At 38.8% G+C, this 20,706-nt stretch overlaps 1 protein-coding gene across 2 annotated transcripts in view; it reads left to right on the top strand.

The window, feature by feature from the left end:
- Positions 1–3,124: 3,124 nt before the first annotated feature.
- Positions 3,125–20,706, top strand: part of PTPN21 (protein tyrosine phosphatase non-receptor type 21) — a 47,700-nt gene continuing 30,118 nt past the window's right edge. Inside the window, exons 1-3 of one of the 2 annotated variants that reach the window (XM_005446925.4) lie at positions 3,125–3,685; positions 7,206–7,576; positions 18,842–19,011. In XM_005446925.4, coding sequence (XP_005446982.2) covers positions 7,397–7,576; positions 18,842–19,011 — 350 coding nt within the window. In that variant the 5' untranslated portion in view covers positions 3,125–3,685; positions 7,206–7,396. Of the gene's footprint in view, positions 3,686–6,314; positions 6,437–7,205; positions 7,577–18,841; positions 19,012–20,706 lie in introns of those variants that run through there. The other variant, XM_055715984.1, reaches the window with a different exon arrangement.

A 20,706-nucleotide genomic window follows, 5' to 3' on the forward strand; every position in this document is an offset into this window, starting at 1 on the left:
AGATAAAGGGTCTTTTACAAGTAATGCCGCTGGGTAAAACAAACTCCAGGCATTGTAGTTAACAGCTGTATTAATCTCTTTCTGCATCACTGCTCCTAATATAAACCAAACATCATACAGAGATAGCCTAGACTAATTGTTGCTAATGATCTGAGCTGGCTGCCTGACTGTATTTATAATACACTGGTGTTACGGTGAGATACTAGTAACAGATCAGTTTAGTTGCAACATTCCATTTTAACCTTCAAGAGATGCATTTTGCTCTCTTAAGATTTCAAGTAAGTTTTATTACTTTATTATTGGAACAAGAAAAGTCATTATTGAAGGACAGAAATAGGAATTGAATTTATTTCATAACTAACTAATGGATTTGCCTTAGAAAGAAATACTGTGTTCTAAAAAAATATGTATCCATTGCACATAACAACAGGACAACAGGAGCTCATTGTTTCAAGCTCAGAGCTGCATTATGCATAGGAAAACTGCCTGTTTTCTTCTAATCCGAGAAATTCTATAACCTTAATTAGTTATGTAGTAGAACATGGTTCAACATTTCACAGTGCCTTATAAGTAAAAATGAATCTTGCAAACGTGAAATTTTAGGCTTTCAAGCATATAATGGACATATTGTATGCTCATTTTACTAGCACCTTCCATTCTCTCCGCTACCATCAAGAAATATCTAATGATCCATAAAGACCGAACTATCTCTTGTTTTTTCACAAATAAGAAATGGAATGATGCAAAAACAGGGAGGCTTCAGAGACAGAGGCAAAACATAGAAGTGATGAATAAACTGAATTTGTTCAGAGAACAGCTTTGAGTCGCATGTAGAATCAGAGGTATTTGGACTTTGCAGTTCATGAAGTTACTATTTTGCATGGCTAGTGAGTAAATCAAGTTATTTTTCCACATGACTTCTTCATTGTTTCAGCATCCTGGGAATGCCCCTTTAACTAGTAGCTTCAGCACTATCCTGCCTTCCTGCCTGTGTTTTTATCACAAATGAGTAACTCTCCACTAGGCCGAGGAATATATGCATGCATACCACTTTTCTGCCTGGAGGGTGACTGATTCTGCTTCCTGTTTGGCTCACTTCCAACTTTCTGTCTTACCATTAGTTAGTGCAAAGACCTGATGCTGGACAGAGGAGTTCCCAGAATTGGAACAAGGTGAATACTTGCGTCAGCCTTCACCCTGTTGGCTGATACACTCAACTGCAATCACATATTTGGACCAGGATGGAAAAAAAAAATCAAAACTGTCCCAAAAGGGAAGATGTCAATAAGAACAAAGTAGCTTTATCCCTGCTCCACTATAAGCAGGCAGTATTTCAACCTAACGGGCAGAAACTTTTCTTTGTACTTACAGAACAAGGGCTGCAAAATTCAGCTGCAGGATATTAGTCTTTTCCTCTCATAATCTTCAACAAGAGAATAAAGAGTACAGGAAAAGATGCAGGTATTTCTACCCAAGCATGTCATGAGTGTTGACCGAGGGTTAAAGGGGAGATGCAGGAGCACAGCACAGTGCCCTGAGGCAATCTATGTCTTATTGATGTGTTCATCACATGTTCATGGAGGCCTTTCTCTCTGTCCTTTTCAGTTAGAGTTGATAGTTGGAGCAAAGCAGATAATAGAGAGCTGATGAGGCAAAAAAATGAGATAGGGCAAAATGGAGAAAATGCAGAAAACCCCAATGTTAGGATACAAACTGGAGTTCTAGAAAGCAGAACAAAAAAATTTAATTCAGGAATAAAAGTTTGATGAGCTTCAGGAGAAAATGTAGGCTGCAGAAGAGCATATTGACAATGTCCTAGTCATCTCTTTTAAGATGAGGTGTTGTCTTTAAGGTAAATGTGAAGAAAGAAAATGCAACAAGGATTAACTACGGAAAGTAAGAAAACTAACGAATGCAGCTTCTAAGCAGGGAATCAGGCAAGAAATGGGTGTGATCGAGATTTACAATAGGAAATGTGTCAGATGTGAATTAAGACCTTGTTTCCAGTACAAATTGTTTAGAAATAGGAGGAATTGTTGCTGTGACCCTGAATTTTCATGGCTTAGATTTGTCATGTGTTGTATTAGTCATTTTTCTCTGGCAAGTAACCATAGTTCTGGCCTGTAGCAGATACCATTAGAAAAGAGTATCTGTTTTGGTTAGTTCTAAGTTAGTTTATTTTACTCAATATAAAATTTCCCTGAACTTTTTTTGTTCTTTTTTTGGCTTATGGACTGCTCATCATAACTACGGCTGATGTATGGAGGGGGGAAAAAAAGAGATACTACCCTGATTTGAGGAAAGACCATTGTGTCTAAGAGAAATAACTCAGAAGAATTCATCATAGTACAGAATTACCTACATATTTCTTCTGAGACTAGTGTCCTGCTGAGTAACATGTTATTTGCATAGTCGATTTGCAGGTTAGACCTGCTCAGACAGTAGCATGTTTGTGCACTTTACATTACCAAAATACTCTCTAAGTTTTGCTGTTCACATGAGTCAGTGTTCACATACTCACTTTACCTTTTTCCTCATCCCTGATCCGTTTCAAGTTTGTATGTACTTTTGCCTGGCTCACATGGTGTGAAGAGCTGTAAAATTCGAAATTGCATACAATTGCTGATTTCATATGCACGCAAACACACAGCGATCTCCATATATTTGTGGGACTGGAGTGCAGCCCCTTATATGATGTTTGCATTAGTTAAACACTGTAAATATTACTTAATTGATATGTATTTAATACTTGCTAAGACAGTTGTTATTAAGGGCATAATTTCTACTGACACCTTTGGGAGTTTTAAGTCCAGGCAAGGGATGAAAGATCAGTCTTTAGCCTGCATTTTCTTGCTTTGTATATGACCAACAGCTGAAACTTTGCAAGGACTTTTGTTTTTAGCTGCAGACATAGATGCATGCACATAGGTCATTTGGTATGGCACATATGGATTAAACCTTGAAAATATTTCCAAGCTGTGTGAAAGTAAGACCAACAGAATTTTTGGTAAGAGATTTGCCTTAATTGGAAAGGCTCAAAATAAATGATCATATGATTAAAAAAAGCAAGGATTGCCTGCTATTTGTTGTAACCCCTATTTCTGTAATGCCCCTGTAGCCAGAGAAGCAGCTGTTCATTGCTGACATTCTCCCTGCCAAGCATTCCAACTCTCTGAGGTAATGGGCTACAAGCATACGGGCCTTTGCTTTAATTCTTTCAGCGTATCCTTCCGCATGGATAGAGCAAGGGGAACGCCTCCAGGAAAAGAAATTAAATGCACACACACAGAGGCACACAGAGACTGGCGATTTGAAAATATTCCCGAGAACACAATCTGCAGGCATGCAGCGCAGCGTCACATGAAAGAGGCTGCCTGAAGAGCTGGCTGGCACAGGTTTATTTTGTTGCAGTATTTTCTTCCACCCCCAGCTCTTTCCTCAGTGGAATGATATCCAGAGCAAGTTTTTTGAGACAGGAAGTGAGGAATGTTTTCACTATGAGTGATCTGAGAGGAAGGTGGGTTAGCCGAGATAGCAGCTGTTTCGGACAAGAGGAATACAGTAAGTCAGTTCCCGAGGAATACAGATGAGACGGCTCCGGGAAAAAGAGTCTTGGAGCGCTGTGAGGTTTCTTCGGCTACACGTATGTGAAAGGAGACAGGGTGTCTTTGGATCGCTGCACAAGGTAAGGGGAAAACAGGAGGCACAGCAAAAAAAAAAAAAACCAACCAAAAAAAAAAAGGCAGGTGATCTTCTCTGCCGTGTACTGTAAGACTAAGGAGTTCCAAGCATTTACTTTTTGAAAAGTAAAGGCTGTAGAATTGTGCTTTTGGAGGTGGGGGAGGTTTGAGATATGCACTTATTGTTGCTCTTTCAGTCCAAGAGTCATGTCAAAGATTAACTGGTAAAACAAGGGGCGGGTGGAGTATTCTGATTTTTTTGGCTCCCCAAATATTTCTGAAAGCAATAGATGTATTTTAAGCATTCGAAATAATAGGAACCCTTTTCCACCGTCATATGTTGCAGTTTCACCTTCCTTGCTGTCATTCATGCAGGCTGTTCAAAAATTCTTTGTAAAATAAAATGCTAATTATTGAGAGGGGAGTGGGAAGTGTCAGTAAAGGGGAAAGATACCACAGTACTCAGTAATTGTTCATCAGTCGTGGCCATGTTGCTGAAATTATAATACAACATTTTAGAAACTACCTGTTTGTGTTGAAATATAAATGTACAAAGTTTGGCCAATAAAGACATTTTTAGCTGTTGCATGAAAATTCCAGGCTTGCTAAATAAAGGCTTGTTATTGTAGAGGTCATCAATGGGATTTGTAACTCCTGTCAGTATGTAGTTCCTTTTTGTTAAAGTAGCTTTATAACAACATAGATGTGTCCGAATTCAAAGTAATGCAGAAGGCAAACATGAGAGCGCCTAGCACTGCAGAAAGCACAGCTGTGTTTGCAAGAAGCACACATGGCTAGCAGTAGAAGTTACTGAATGATACCTCAGTGTTACTCATCAAACTTGCCTTTGTTCTGCAGCACTTATTATATGTCAGGAATTTTTTTTAGTTGGCCTTTTGTGGCACGGACTGGAAGTTAGTTACTGAAGTTTTCCTTGTTATAAACGTGTTTCAGAAGAAGTAATGAAGATTATGTCAGACATGTACTGAGTTAAATTGTTTAGCATAAATACATAAATGCTCAGTAAGGCAATAAATGCAAACAACAGCTCACAACCTGAAGAGTGCTCCTGGCACGTTCTGAAAATTCTGCTCTAAACTCCTTTCCTCTGCTTGCATTGCTACCTGTCTGCATAGGGCAATAACTGAAGGGCTGAGATTGCCTCATGTCAGCGTTAGATGGTTTGGAAATGTCACCTGTCAGGTCAGCCTCTGGTTAGCCTTTCTTATTTTTCTTTTTCTTTCTTTCTTTTTTTTTTTTTAATGCCCTTAGAATACTTTTCTAAGGGCCTGAAGGGGGCATAAAAGTTTGGAAGTCTTTCATATTCAGTGGTACTACATAACAACTGAGATTAAAACAGCACTGTGCTTTGACCACAGCTTTCAAAAAGATGAGTAAGTTGGTTTCTCTCGTTGCTGCAACACTGAAGAAAGTGCGTAACTGTGCAAAGAATGTATTGGAAAATGGGCCTCGGGGACGTGAGCTGAGGTCAGTCAGCCAAAAGTTACTCTGCCAGGAATAAACCCAGTGTGAGATTCTGCTGGCAGTGGGCAGGAAAATAAAAGCTTGTCTGTACAGCATTCCCTGCATGCTGCTCCAGGGAGGCAGGATTTGGAGGATCAAAGTGCGGAGCGAGGAATAAAGTGGGGAGTCCCTGTGTATCCCTAAATTTTTCAGGCAAACCTGTTGCTATCAGTTATTTATTCTGCAGCTGCATGCAAAAATAAACAAGCTGGTGTTTGGGTCAGGGGTTTTTTTTGATTCAATTAAGCTTATAGGTGGTATCTGTTGGGGATGGAGATTGTGTAGGATGGTAGAACTGCTTCCAGATTATTAGAAATGTGGTCACGAAATATGCTTATTGTCATTCTTTGGACTAGGGTTGCAAAGATGTTGAGGAAAAATCCAATGCTGCCTCCTCCTCCTCCCCGTGAGGCCTTTGGCACCTTTCTGCCTTCCTTCCCGCTGTGCCGGGCTGCTTGCGAGGGACTAGGGAGTGGGATAGGAGGCTTTCAGCCGCATTTGGGGCTGTGTCGAGTAACACATAGTTTCTAGGTATGTATACAAATGTAAAAGTATAGCTACACCTTGGAGTTTAAACACAGGTGCGCTAGGAAGACCAGTCCGTTTCCCCCACCCCAAAGAAACGCATATGCTCACGTTATTCCTGTCTAAGTCAAAAAGTCTTCAGAAATTAAATTATACCTTTTAAAATGTGTTACTAATACGTACCAGCCTGAAAAAAACCCATGTAGGCCGTTGTTTTCCCTTGCAGGCGGTGCGGCGCTGCCACTAGGGGTCCCCGGGCAGAGCTCCCACCGTGCGGGGAACCAGCGCAGCGGGCGGCGGGCAGGGCCGGGTCTGGGTGGCGGCCGCCAGGCGCAGGGCGCTCGCAGCGGTGCGCGGTGGCCGCGCCCCCCCGGTAGCGCCGCGGGGGGACGGTCCCGGTCCCGGTCTCGGTCGCAGGGGCGCATCGCCCCCGCCCCGCGGCGCAGCCCCCCGGCGGTGGCTGTCTCTGCAGGGTGGGCTGTAGCCGCAGCGCCTGCCCTCTCTCAGCGCACGGGCCTGTGAGACCCGCCCCGCCCCCCCCCCCCGCCGTATATTAGCGAATGTTTTTATTTCGCATGTGCTATTGCAGACCAGCGCTAGTAAGAGCAACTAATTTTGCGGGAAGAAGGTGCTTGACAGAGGAGAAAGGCGAAGCCTGTTGTGTTACGGGGCTGACAGGAGAGGAGGCGTGAAGGTGTTTACAAAAGGTGGGGAAACGGGTGGCTGCCTTTCGACTAGGAGTAAGTGTGTTTTTCAAGGAAAAATAAGAAAACGAATGGTGTTCAGAATTCACATGCTCTCTCGGCAAGGCAAAGCGTGACCTGAAACATCACACAGCACTTTAGCATAAGAACGAACGGTACAGCTAGCTGTAAATCAGGGAAAATTAGAGGAGTTGGATTTTAATTGTCTGGTAGGAAATGGCTAAGGTGTGAGCATTAACGCCTCTCTTCCTGGGTTTTTTTTTTCTTTTTTTTTTTTTTTTTGGGGGGGGGGCCTTAATCGTTTTTGAGACTGGGTTTTGTGTTTAATCCAGCAGATAGCAGCTGAGGCTGCATGCTGCTCTGAAAAACAAGCCAGGTTGCTGGATTTGCTCTGAAAGAAAATGGGTTTTTTCAGTGTTAGAAATAGCTTAGGCAACTCAGACTTTGTAGATGTATTTATTCAAGTATTGATTCAATTTAGAAATACTTATTTTAAGGCGTTGCAGCCACATTTGATTAAGACTCATTATTAACTAGCCAGTTTAAAAAAAATACCAACTTGCCAAAGACTGGTGTCACCTGTGGAAAAACCAGAAACCCTGGTGCTTATTTTGTTATTTGAATGCGTAACAGCTCTGCATTTTGGAAAGTATGCTCATTATTTAGATTTAGAGAAACTACATGTGTTATATTTCCCATGATGCTATTCTCCTTTCAGTGAAAGTATTTCTCATTCTTGTATCCATTCTCTTTCTCTCCTGCTCCTTACTAGGATTCCAGTGAATGCCCCTTCTACTTGTCTCTTGGTGGAAAGCTTGCTTGTATTTAATGGATTCTGCTGCTGGTTGATCTCTGGAGACGTTACAGCGCCTTACCTTTTGAGAGGAGATAGCTGCTTGTCCCTTCTCAAGGTCTCAGTGGTCATAGCTTTTTATCAGTAACCATCTGTGGAGGAAAAAGAAGATGCCGCTACCTTTTGGGCTGAAATTGAAACGAACTCGACGTTACACAGTATCCAGCAAGAGTTGCTTGGTGGCTCGTATCCAGCTGCTAAACAATGAATTTGTTGAGTTCACCCTGTCAGTGGAAAGCACGGGCCAGGAAAGTCTGGAAGCAGTGGCTCAGAGGCTTGAATTGCGGGAGGTAAGCGATAACTGTCGAGCAACGGTGTGATTTTTGTATCTGGTGCTAGATGACCTGTGTGGTGAATCCTTACCACTTGGGGCAATCAGTTTATTTTCTGGAGCAGCTATCCTGTGTTCCTCTTTTTTTCTTCATCTTCTGGTCTTGATGGAGACCTGGGCTACTCCAAAACAATTGCAAAACTTATGTTACAAAGCTAGGGAATGCCCAAGGGGAAGACATGTGAGAAGTGGCAGGGAATAGAAGATTAGAATGATAAACAAAGCAACTGGTTTTTAAACCTGAAAATGCTGAAAGTGCTGTTTCAAAAGACCCACAAAGCAACAACAAAAAATATTTCTGCCTAAGCAACTTGGTTAAGAATTACTGCAAGGCTTGAGGCAACTTTTAGCTAAGAATATGAAAGTGTTATTTGCATGCATGTTGTTTTTTTTCTGATGGATTAGTGCTGTGAAAAGAACCTAAAGCACAAAACATGGTAGGTGTTCCAGTGACCAATTATTTGTATTGCTTGTTCAAATACCACAAACATGTTTGCAGACACTGTCTTGCAGCAAGCCTGTAGTCATTTAGAGGGAGTGCTGGCCTCATGAGGCAATACGGTTTGCACTAGTTAAATCTGTATATATCTGTGTAACCTGCCTTTTTCCAAAAAAAATTCCTTACTTGATATATTGAAGGATCTTTTTGCAACTGAAATTTTCTCTTCCCTCACACATTTAGTGATTATTCATACATCTCCTGTAGTGAGTTAATTACTTCTGAAATGCTGAGCCACAAAATGTTGTTTATAGAAATCAACAGTATTACTAACATAGGAACCAATGTAATTGTTACACAATTGTGTTGAACACAGGTGGATTTGGTTGCAGTAGCTGAATGCTCTCAATCCTGGGTAAACTGACATTTCCCACTACAGACTCAACAGGTTTAGTTCATTTTGTAGTCGTTGAACTGTGACAGCAGGTGCACTTTTGGGGGGCAGGAGAGAGAAAACCTGTAATGAAAGTTTAGTGTTGCTAACACTGTTCTGAAAAACATGCTCTGTTATGTGGTCTGCCATATAATGGTGTTTTGAATATGGGATTTAAATACAGGATGAAAACCCTAGACTTAGGTAACCAAAATAAGAGTAATCATGAAAATAATTGTTGTCTAATAACTATGATTTTTTGAAATGTTATATTTCCATTGTGAAGCAATGGCAACTGCTTATAGCTTTGCTTAAATCTTGAGCAACTAAATATTAGACTCAATCCTGCAAACGTGTATTGCTGCACATGGCATGCATTACTGCAGGATTTCTTAATAGGAAATGCTATATGTTGTCAGTTGTTTTCAGATTATTTTTTTTTTTTTGTTTGGAGAATAATAAATAAATTAAATACATGTGAATCCATTAATCTCTAAGTGTTTACTGTGGTTGTTTTCAATCCTGATATGCATTCTTGTAGATTCTCCAAATGTTTTTTAGTATACAGTTATTTTAGAAAAATGCAATTATGTGCAACAGTATGACTTGTTTTTTACTTGCTCCTTTAGCAAAGGGAGAATCTAACTACTCTTATAGCTTTAGTGTTTACTTAAAACACACCAGATATCATATATTTGAAATTCAGTTACTGTCATGTGAATGGATTTTGTCCGTTTTATCTATCCACTTTCAGATGTCACTGCTAAATCAACAGAAAGTAAAGAATTTTAAATATATTTGGTCTGCAAAATGCAGAGGCTTTGTCTTCCTGAATGATGACTGCTAGCTTTTATTGAACTAGTCACAGAGTGTTGGAGATGCAGGTTTTTTTCAGCTGTTCTTCATTATCTCTTTCTTGGGAGCTACTCCTAAAAATCTGTTTTAAAAAGAAAAAGAGAAATGTGGCAATTTCCTCAATTAAGAGTCATATATCAGACTAAGGGAGTTGACAGTACACTATTGAACTCAGAGCAGATTCTTTCAGTCATGCATTCTTGCGTGGATTATTTTGGCAGGAAAATGTGTGGCAATAAAAGGGAATGGAAAACAGGGATATAAATTACTTTCCAGAGCTTGCATTCAAAAAATGTTGTTATGCCTTTAAATAGCCAATTTGCCAAGCAGATACTGGATCATTCCTGACTGCTTGCTTAGTAGAAAGTTCTCAGAAAGAAAAATTTGCTCAGCACTTTGCCTAAATCTGCAAAAAGAACATTAGTTCTTGATACTGTAAAACACTATCTATAAGGTATTGCTTATTGTTAATATACTAAGCACCCTTAAAGCATGAGTGTGAATACAAAATGTTAAACGTGAAAGTATGATTGTTTATTTGAATACTGAGACTTAATAATGCAGTTACAAAAAATGAGGCATCAATTTTGCATTACTGGGATATGGGCACTACACAGTTATGACATGCAGTTCTCATGCACCTTCAAAACAGTTTCTTGCAGGAGGTATCAGGGCAATAGGTCTACCTTTTTATACATTGAATGGTAAAATCTGTAAATATTCCTTTCTCTCCAGTGTAGTCTGCAATTACTGATTTTGGACAGTGAGTTGAATGGCTTATTTTGAATGCTGTGCTGTCTTTTAAGATATATGTTTTAACAGATCTTTATGGAAGTCAGTAATCTTCAAGTAATGGTTTTGCGTGGCTAAACACTGGTTTTCTTTTGATCTTTCAATTGGAACTTCTCAGTTTCCAAGTTGTATACTAGTATGGACACATAATTAGAGTTTAGGAAGTCTAAAGTATGGTGGTAATTTTATTTTTTTACTGAATGTTAGACTTTACAGAAAAGTGAAATGAATGCATTAAATTAAGAACAACATCTTCTAGTATTCCCAGAATGTGACTCATCAGCAATGGGTATATAATCCAGCTCTCTTAAACAGAGAAACTGGGGAAAGAAGCCAAAGGGAACAGGGAACATAAGTTACTTACCCTTTGTAATCCAGCCTGATTTTATCCCATGAGAGTACTATAAGCAAACTCAATTTATGCAGAAAACTGTTCTGGAATTACAAGTTTTGAAAAACTGCTCAGAGCTCTGATTGTTAGCCACCTTAAAAAGTATGTGCAACACTGCTCATCTTGCATCTGGGGCATGAGTATACAAATTAAATACTTGAAAACACAGAATTTTTTTAAAAAAGTTAATCCAGCTAGATATCTATAGGATGTTTGGCAGGAGAAGTTACAACCGATTTACCTCTCTTGCTGGCTCTTCTTTTATTTCTGTTTTCTAGTAACATTTCTAAACCAGAAAGAAGGGGCAAATTCTGTTACTGTGTACAAGCAGAGTCTGACATAACTTCAGATATGTGGTAGAAATTTGGGCCCGAGTACAGCAACTAATGGTAGGGAACTTCACTGGACCGTGTGTGGTGTGCGTATGCAAGTTCCTGTGTTTGTTTTGGACATGAATAGGAAAGAAGAAATCAAGGTTATCAGAGTCCTGAATAACTTCAGTGTTCTGAAACAGTGCTTCAGATATGCTTGAACTATGCTGTAAAACTTTGCTCTGAATTCTGAAATATCAGCTTTTGGAGAAAACGCAAAAAAAAACCCCCAACCTTCAATTCAGTGCAGTGGTTTCTTTAATGTGTGTTTTGCATACTTAAAGAGTGTTTTTAAAAGAAGACCAAGTTCAACCATAAATACTCTTACATGTATATGCATTGGTAAACATATTGACTGGCAAATAAAAGTGGGGCCAAGTCACGACAGGTGTCACTAACATGATTATGTTTATACCTTGTATCAAAGTCTGACAAAACTTCAGCTAATGCTTAGAGAAATAAGAGGAGAGGCAGTACTCAAGGTTGAATTGTTGTGGTTGCCTCTCTGAACCAAATTTTCCTTATAATTAGGAAAGAAGAAATTGTCATGGAGTAACACATACAAAAATGCAGACCTTCAGTGTTATCTAGTAAATTAACTAGTAATCTAGTTAATTTAAAAGACACTACTTTATTGAAAACTAAACTACTCCATCTAAACCATATATTAATTACAAGCATGCTGTAATTGTAAATTAGGAGCAAAGATCAATTGAAGGACAGAGCAGTCAGCCAAAAATCAGTAATTGCCTCAGTGTTGTTATTGTAGTTTTCCTTTTTCTGAAGGAAAAAAGCTGTACATTCAGGTATAGGATTTACACTCAGTCTTACTATGCTGAGCAGCACAAAATTAACGTTTTTCCATGAAGGCAACAGTGGCTATTAGGAACTGTTGCCCCTTATTTCTTCAGCTTTTTTATAAAGTTTGGTCAGAATTTGAATATACCACTTAATTGTATTTTTTCACTGCCATGATGTCTGTGAATTGCTTACAGTTTTATACTAATTTTCATAGTATAAATTTTCTTCACTTCTGAAGCAAAGACATTAGTTCATTGTTTAGTCTTTTTAGACTACTTTGAAATTTTGCTTTTCCTGTTTTAAAGCAATTGGGATTTAAGTCCCTGATGAATGGGACCATGATACTCCTTTAACATCAGTGCTGTGTAAGGTGGGAATCAAAAGCAGATATGCGAGTCCATGGTTCTTGGACCATTGGACAGTGGTGGGAAAAAGTAACACGATAAAAAAATGGGCACTTTTCTACATTTTTTGGTCAAGTTGATAACTGAACTGTTTCTGCAAGAGGTTAAAATATGTTTTGGATGTAATGTCTTCTATGCACTGTGAAGGTATTGGTCTTTAGCTGGTAAATTAGCTATTTACCTTTGTCTAATGCAGTGATGAGTAGAATCTGCCTCACTTGTCAGAAGACTGTTTATTCAAGATATTTGAAGGGTGTAAACCACAGTGTATTGTGATTTGTGCAATGTTTTCATTTGAACAAATCAGAATATGTTAGATTACCTTGCAAAGTATTGATTTCTGTTTATTTCTTATCCCTGCTGTTTTGCTTTGAGCTATAGATGGCCATTGCTTTGTTTAAATAGCATTTGTGAAACCTGTATTGGAGTAGTTAGGAGAAAATAAGTGTGTGTGTGTGTTGGAAAAAAGGTTTCCATTATGAAAGAACTGAGACTCAAGACTGACTTTTCTCTGCATTCATATAGCTACCCTACTAAATGCTCCCTCCTGCAGCAACAGTTGAAGAAATTTCAGTACTAGAACAGTAAAAACAATGTAAATCAAAATACCCTGAAGTGAGTAGCTTCAAGATGGGGAAAAGGGTGGGATTTTTATGAGGCTAGCCCGCAGCCCCTCTTTTTCTGCAAGAAGAATTGGTCATGGTAGTAAGCAGAGGAGTGCGGCTCTCCGCTCAGTGGCTGGTACGTGGCAAGACTGCCATGTATTTTTTTCTCCACCACTTCCAGGAAGTCTTGGATCTTGTGCACTGGCCAGTCCAGGCTGCTCCAAATCCTTTCTCCCCTAGAGGTTGAGAAGATCTCTGGAGGAGGTTGTCTGCTGTGGTAAGAGTTGAGTTTCTGGAGGATTTTCAAGACCTCTGGTCTCCTTCCATAGTTCTGAATGCTGGGAGTAGGGTAAAGCTTGCACTTGGTACCTGACAGTCATGCATAGTACAAGATTATTGACGCAGTTCTCCTGCATGCAGTTTATTTAAACTGTGATGTCCTGATGGCAGGAGCCGTTTTATATCCAAGCATCTAATAAAGCTAGACGCAGTGGAGCCCTTGGGCTAACCAGGATTTTGTAAAGTCCAACTGCAGTGATTATCCTTCAATAATGAGAAGGGGTTTTCAGCATTCTGTTCAGGAAAGTCTTATGGGTTGTTTATTTGTTTGTACCAGTGTAAAAAAGAAAAAGCCTGAAAATGCATGTTGATTGCATTCTTCTGTAAACTTGTTATTGTTTCCTTTTTTTTAATTTCTTGCCTCACGTCTTAGGATGGTGATTCCTCAGGTCACTGTACCCTTAAGGCAGGTAGCAGATTGCATTAATTAGAAGGCGCTGTATCAACAATTAGAAAACAGTTCTCTTTTCCAGTCTATTTGTAACCTGTGGGATAATCTGTAAGATTTATAATGTAAGATATGGAAATTAGCTGGGAAATACATAATTAAGTACATAGGTTCGAAGTAAACTTGTAACACTGCTATGCCTCAGGGAAATGTGTGGTAAAGTCTATTTGTCCTCTCTGCTACCATCCACAAAAAGTGGCTGGTTTTTTTCCTTTAGTCTGAGGTTTTACAGAGAAATTATTTTCCTCCTTCTTCTTCTTCTTTTTTTTTTTAAGAGGACAGTAATGGTGTTGTCTCAAAATCCTAGGGAACATAACTTCATATTATGTTGCCAAAAAATGGAAGGAATAGTTGAGTTTGGGAATCATAATAGGTGTTGTTAAATTCAAGTGAGATTACACATATTTGATATCTGGTATACATTTGTCTTTTTTATTTATTTCCTAGATAGTGTAAACGGTGACTAAAATAGATAACTGGTATATACAAATGCTGTTTAGATTAGAGCCAAAGTGGAATTGTATTTGGGATGAGGCTGATGCATATTAAGGAAAATAAAATGAAACGCAGCGCTTAGTTGTAGCTAACTCGTATCAGGCAGTCGGTACAGGGAAGAAGGACTATCATTTTACTGATTCCATTTCAAATTATAAAACAGATGAGGAACAGCAAAATATGCTTAATAGATGTGGAAACTGATGAGAATTTTAAGACTTAGGGCTCAGTTTTTAATGCTTTGTAAAAGATAACACTTTTTTTTTTTTAAGGTGTTAGGTAATTTACATCCCAGAATTTCTCAGTAAGCTGTTTGTCAGCACCAATTCCGTAATGACATACAATCATGTAATAGCTTGAGCTGGAAGGGACCTCTGAGGGCTGCATGATCCCACCCTCTGCTCAGGAAGGCCAGCTTGGATCGGGTGGCTCAGGCATTGCCTGGGTGAATTTGGGTGCCTCCAGGGACAGAGATTTCACGCCTTTTTGGGCTACCTGTTGCAGTGTTTGGCTAGTCGTGTTGTGAAATATTTTTCCTGATCTAATTGGAATTTCCCACATTGCAGCTTGTGCCAAGTGCTTCTCATACTTGCAGTGAGCACCTCCAAGAAGGGTTTGGCTCTGTCTTCTCTATGTCCTGCTCTTGGGCAATTGAAGTCCGCAGTAAGATTTTACTTTAGACTTTTCTTAAGACTGATCAGCCCCGCTTCTCTGACTCTTATCATACATCGTGCCAAAAGATATAATATAGTCACCAACAGTATGTAGTTTTGTGGCACTCATACCTGAAGAAGTCCTCTGTTTAGCTTAGGAAGTCTGGTTGACTTCATAGGTGAAGTCACTCCACTCCCACCAACTTGTCAGCTGTAATACTGCCTTGGGCTTTTGGTACTTTTGTGTTCTTGATAACTCTTAAACTTTTATGCAGAAATGCTTACTATTCCTGTCCGTAGTGACAGAAGCAGCCTGGTAGAAAATAACTGTACAGAAAGTATAGGTTCTTTTTATTTCTATTTGATTTTCTTCAGTGGGGTTGAGTCATGAATAAGTCACATAAATAAATTAACCTCAAAGTAGTGTTAGTCTTAGCAGCTTAACATATTTTAAGAATTATGTCATGGCATTCTTTTTAGCATTGGATGTTGTCCTGAACTGCTAATAATAAAATGTTTTAGCAATGAATAAAAATGGATTCTATTTTAATCAGTGCGAATATTCCAGGGTGCATAAGCTCCTCTAAAAACTCACAGGATCAAATTCTGCCCTTGAAGTCAAGTGAAAGGTTTGCATACAAGTCAGAAGACAGGCTTGGGTCCATAGTATTTAGCTTGGCTTTCGTTTTAATTTTTGATAGTCCAGATTGGAGGAGTTTGTAAGGGAAAATACAGTGGCAGAAAAAAATCTTATTTAAAGCTATGCTGGATTCCAGAGAATATTTTAAAACATGGAAACATTTTTCTTATTCTATTGTGCCAGTAACTACTTGGTTCTGTGTGCAGGCAAGAAAAAGTGGTCAGTGTTTTAAAGAAACAGACCAGTGCAAGTGATCATCATGCCTTTAAGGTAGGCTATATGTTCAGTCTAGACTTCAGGGTGTGGAACGAGGAGTATCTTCCATTGAAGAGTTTGAAACAGTGGCAGTGTTAATGGAAGTCTTGTTCTGTTCTTTTCAGAAAAAGAATGCTCTTTTTCTGCATACCTTTCTGTTACACGTCTGTGCTTCTTTGAGGTATAAATATACCAAGGCTGCAGACGAAAGTTATTCAAACAGTTGCTTAGAAATTTTTGCATGCATTTTTAGTTGGGTTTCAAACGTGTTTGTGTGGTATCTTTTATAGGGGTCTTTGAACTTTGTTGGTGTGCTTCTGTGGTTCTGTAGCTGCTACCCCTAGGTTTCAGCCTCTGCTCTCACCCAGAAGGTTGCAGTTCAGCACTTCAGCTTGTGCTCAGCCCAGGGTTGATGTGGTCGACCTGTTGGGCAGGTGGGCTGGGCCAAAACAGCAGGCTTTCTTTTTTTGAGCTCTTCCTAGCGAGTGAGATCAAGTAGCTCATGGTGTGTAGTTCAACTTTAAGTGTTATTTTTGTTTTTTGGTCCTCTAGCTTACTTACCATCTTGCATTATATAGACATTAAAGTTTGTAACACTCAGAAGTTATGGGATGTCAGCATCACAGACCGACTTTGGCTCCTGTGGCTGTGTGCGTGGTGTTATTAGTCTTGTAATGAAAGAGAAATACAACTTCTTACATGCGTTATTTTCCTCGTTCAGTCTGCAGGAAGGATTGAGCTGTAGTCTTTCAGTACACTTCATCATTTTCAGTGTGTGATGTTGCAGTGAACAGAGTATTTCTTTCTTACTGGTGTTTGTGTGATACTACTGTTATAATTCCTAACATCTTATGGAACCTTAAGATACTGCTTTCTCAATGTCCTTGTGGGGTGGCAGAGGTTACTGCACACTGTATCTTATGGTTGGGGGATTGAAGCACAGAAACAAAAGCAAATGTTGTCTAAGGCATCAGCTAACTGTGTGTGCCTGGACTGAGAAGTTTAGAAAACTGTGTTGTTTATAGTATTTGTATTCAGAGATATATTCCTTTTGTCGACTTGAAACTGGAAGTATTTATGACTAATTAAATTTGACTCTTGGTTTTCCGAATTCAGAAGTGAAGGGCACACAGTGTCTGCCTGTGACAAATTTGGTTTGTAGGATTTGCTTTACAAGCACATCTGTTTCTGATGTGGGAATACAGTTTGCTTCTCTATGGTGATTTTTAAACTTTCCCAACCATGAAACTATTTTGTATGTATCAGCATTCTGCTGCTGCCTTTTCTCTGGATATGTTCCACTATACTGAAAACCTGCTTTTTTCTTCTATGAACAGTTGTAATTCAATTTAATTACTGTATTACAGCCTGCCTTTTTATTGAATAGGACTGGAGTTATCTTAGAGTTCACAGAAGGGAACTTAGTTAAGGTTAAATGGGCAGGCTTCTTCCTTACACACTTTTTTTTTTCTCTCCTGAATACTGATTTTTCAATTACATGGTAACAGTAATTTTAATTTCGAAGATATTTTTTTAAAAAATTGGGGGGAAAAAAAGCCACCAAACCTACCAACGGTCACTTAAAACTTTGCTGATTATGCTAATTTAGAGAGGGGCAAAGAAGTAAATTTTGCCAGTATGCCACATCAAAGGAACATTATGCCTTAGAATTGGGTCTAGTTGCCCAATTTTGCTAATTTCCCAGAGGAAATGCTTTTATGGAATAGATAGTCAAGGTGTAGCATTAAATTAATAAAACTTCAGTGCCCAAAATTACTTAATGGTCTGTGCTGATACGGAGCATTAACTTTGCTGCTGTCCTTGATGTTTGGGATGTAGCATACCTGCCCATGCTGTGGTTGTTACATGCATAGTCAGCCCATCAGAGCTGTAAGGGACAGCCAGCATCCCATGAGGGTAGTCTTCGTCCTGCTTAGGCTGTAAACTAAGATGTATGTATATGAATTCTCAGGCATGTATAGGAAAGTACTAAAGTGGGTGTTCTCTACTACCAGCTGTTGCTCCCTAATGAATTTCGAATCTATGCTCCAAAGCATCAAAATGCTAGAGCTCCTGAGAAAACAACAGCAAATACGTTTGCTAGGTAGACAGTTTTTCCAAGTCTAATTCATAGATGTTGTTGATGTAAAAAAATCATTATGATTAATAGATCTTTGTTTTATAAAACTTCATCCTTAATAGCTTTATTTCATAGGAGATAAAACCCTCTGAAAATATATTAAGTGTTGGATTAAAAGTGTTGGTATTTCTACCATTTCTACATAGAATAATGTGTGTGTAGCAAGAACTTGGAGAATTTCCATGTAAATACCTACAGATGTAATTGGTAATTTGTAGCATTCCCTTATCTCCCTTCCTCAATTAAAAAAGTTGTAATTAGGATTTCTAGTTTTGCTGTGATAATGACATGAGTATTTTCCAGTCCATGTCTCTTTGCTGGTCCAGAACTGAATGAAATAAGTACTGCCACAGCAGATTTTAATTAGTTTAAAGATAGTGGAGAAATTTAAGTTTGAATGAGTGGCTCTCCTGTGTGGATTTAAACTGTACTGTGGAGTGATAAAAAAAATACTCTGGTCCAAACTCCTTCTCAGGGATCTAATCAAAGTTAGACTGTGCTGCTCAAGATGTCCAGTGGGATTTTGACATTCCAGGGATGAGCATCCCTCATCTCTCAGGGCTAGCTGTTCCAGTGCACGCTCTATTTTGTGTTTTGGCTTGGCCAACAGTTGCCTGCTCAGGCAAGGTAGCTTGCTGCTGTATCTGGTCATTTTCTTGCTCATGGGATGAGCCATACATGTGCTTTAATGAGCTTGTCTTTGACTGACCAGCTGTCCTGTGCTTTTTTGTACATCAGCATTGCATGTGAGCCTGCCTGCCAGCTCCCCAGACCAGCCATACCTTGCTCTCTCCTGCTGCCCAATCTGCTGCCCCTTGTAATTTTATATTTGCCTTCCTCACTCTCTTAGTTTTTCTGTCACACATAAATGCTTACTACTAACATCTGTGAGTTGCCACAACAGGGTCAGGGACTTTTTGCAAATAAAGAGTAGGTTTGGTAATTTTTTAGGTAGGGGACCTTATGTATGTGGATTGCTTATCTGGAAGTAATGTCTGCTTTTGATATTAAATGTCTCTCCAGTTCCCAGAATTTTCAATAACCCATAGCCTTAGTCAGTGTTTTAAAACCTTTTATTTCTAACTAGCAAGACTTCCATACAATATATTTTATCCAGTATTGTAATACTAACTTTTTTCATTACTGAAATACCTCTTTTTCAGATTACGTATTTCAGTCTGTGGTACTATAATAAGCAGAATCAGCGCAGATGGGTAGATTTGGACAAACCTCTGAAAAAGCAGCTGGACAAATATGCCTTGGAGCCAACTGTGTACTTTGGAGTAGTGTTCTATGTGCCTACTGTTTCTCAGCTTCAGCAGGAGATTACCAGGTAAACTTCATACATATGTCTATAATTTTGCTTTTAGCATTCTGAAATGTATGGTTGTATTTAAAAATTGTCTGCTTTCCCCTCCTCTGCCTCTTTAGAATGGAAATTATTACTTCAGGCAGAATTTATGTTCAAACCATGTATTTATTTCCCTTTCAAATATTTGAAAATATGTGATAAACTAAGCAAACAACTAACTTTTTGGTGATCTTAGGAATCTATTCAAAACTGTTTTCAGTAATAGGCATACTTGCATGGTCAGTGAATTGTATTTGCCTCTCTTTTTTTGAAGAGTCATATGTTGTTTTCAGGGACATCCTTCCTGCACAAAGCACATGCAGATTTTATTGAGCTATGCTTTCCTTGATTTTGCTTTCAGTACTTTCTGTACTTTCACTACAGTACATTGGCAAACTACAGGCTAAGCTTCAGCTTCTGATGGTTTTGGGGTTTTTGTGTGTTTGTGTCATGGACTGAGCAATGAAGGTGGATGTTAGTTTTGATACCATATTACCATGTCTACTGTGAATCTGGGCAACATCACATAGGTGGTGCTGACTGCAGGGGAAAAGTGAAATCGATCACATATACTGGTCAGTTATTCCTATGGGCCTGTACATTGGCTTCTAGTGTCTTAATGTGCATGGTTGTTCTGATTTAGTTATTATTTTTAACAGGCAAATGAATACAAAACCAGTAACTGGATTGCAAACAGATATTTGTTATTTCAGAAGTATATGCTTGCATTAATTAACCCATTTAAGCTGTTGACTTCAAGATGGCCCTGCTTTGAGTGGGGAGTTGAACCAGGTGATCACTCAGATGTCCTTTCCAGCTTAATTTATTCTGTGGTTACATGAAACTCCTTATATACTCTGGTGCTAAAATACCTTGCTAGAGAACTTTTCCACTAATTGTGATGTGAAAGCTTTTCAGGGAGATAAGTCTCTTGGTGCAGACACTGGTGCTGTAATATATTGCTCAAAGCTTGGCAGCTTTAGTTTTTCTTTTATGTGTATTTTCTGTAAGATTAGTTTATTTCTGAAAACTCTGAAGTTTTGGGCTTTTTCTCAGCAATGTTACTGGCTTAAGAAGTCATTCTAGTAATCTTTTTTTCTTTTTTTTTTCCTTTTTAAATAAATCTTTGGTTCAGATTCTGTGCTTGATGTACTAGGATGCATTAGAGTAAGACAAATGTCATGATGTTGCATTGAATAGCTAAACTGCCTGAAAAACCTTGAATATTCTTCTCTGACATTTATTTAAAGAATATGATGTTTATGCTAGAGCTTTACAGCAATTTTGCAGTGTGCTGCCACATAGAAGGCAGGAATCTATGCACCAGCCTTATACTCGAGTCCTAGAAGATGGCACTTGCTTTGATGTACGATAGTGAGAGTCCAGATTAGTTTCAGAAATTTGCCAATTTTTTCACGCCTTTTCAATATAAATGAGATTGAGCATGTTTAAGCAAATTATATGTTTAATGCATACCAGGAAATGAATATGTCATAGACAAAAGAGAAGGTATTTGTACTGTTATGAGGTAGTGTCAAGATTCTTCGTCTGTATGCTTACTTTTAATATTAGTTCTATGGAAAGAGCTTACATTCTACTGCTTGACTAGGAAGATCTATTTCCCCAAATACCTTGCTTGATATGTGGTAGCTTTTTGCTTTCCCCTTTTCTTTAAGG

The sequence above is a fragment of the Falco cherrug genome, chromosome 7 (assembly GCF_023634085.1).
Source record: "Falco cherrug isolate bFalChe1 chromosome 7, bFalChe1.pri, whole genome shotgun sequence".
Lineage (NCBI taxonomy): Eukaryota > Metazoa > Chordata > Aves > Falconiformes > Falconidae > Falco > Falco cherrug.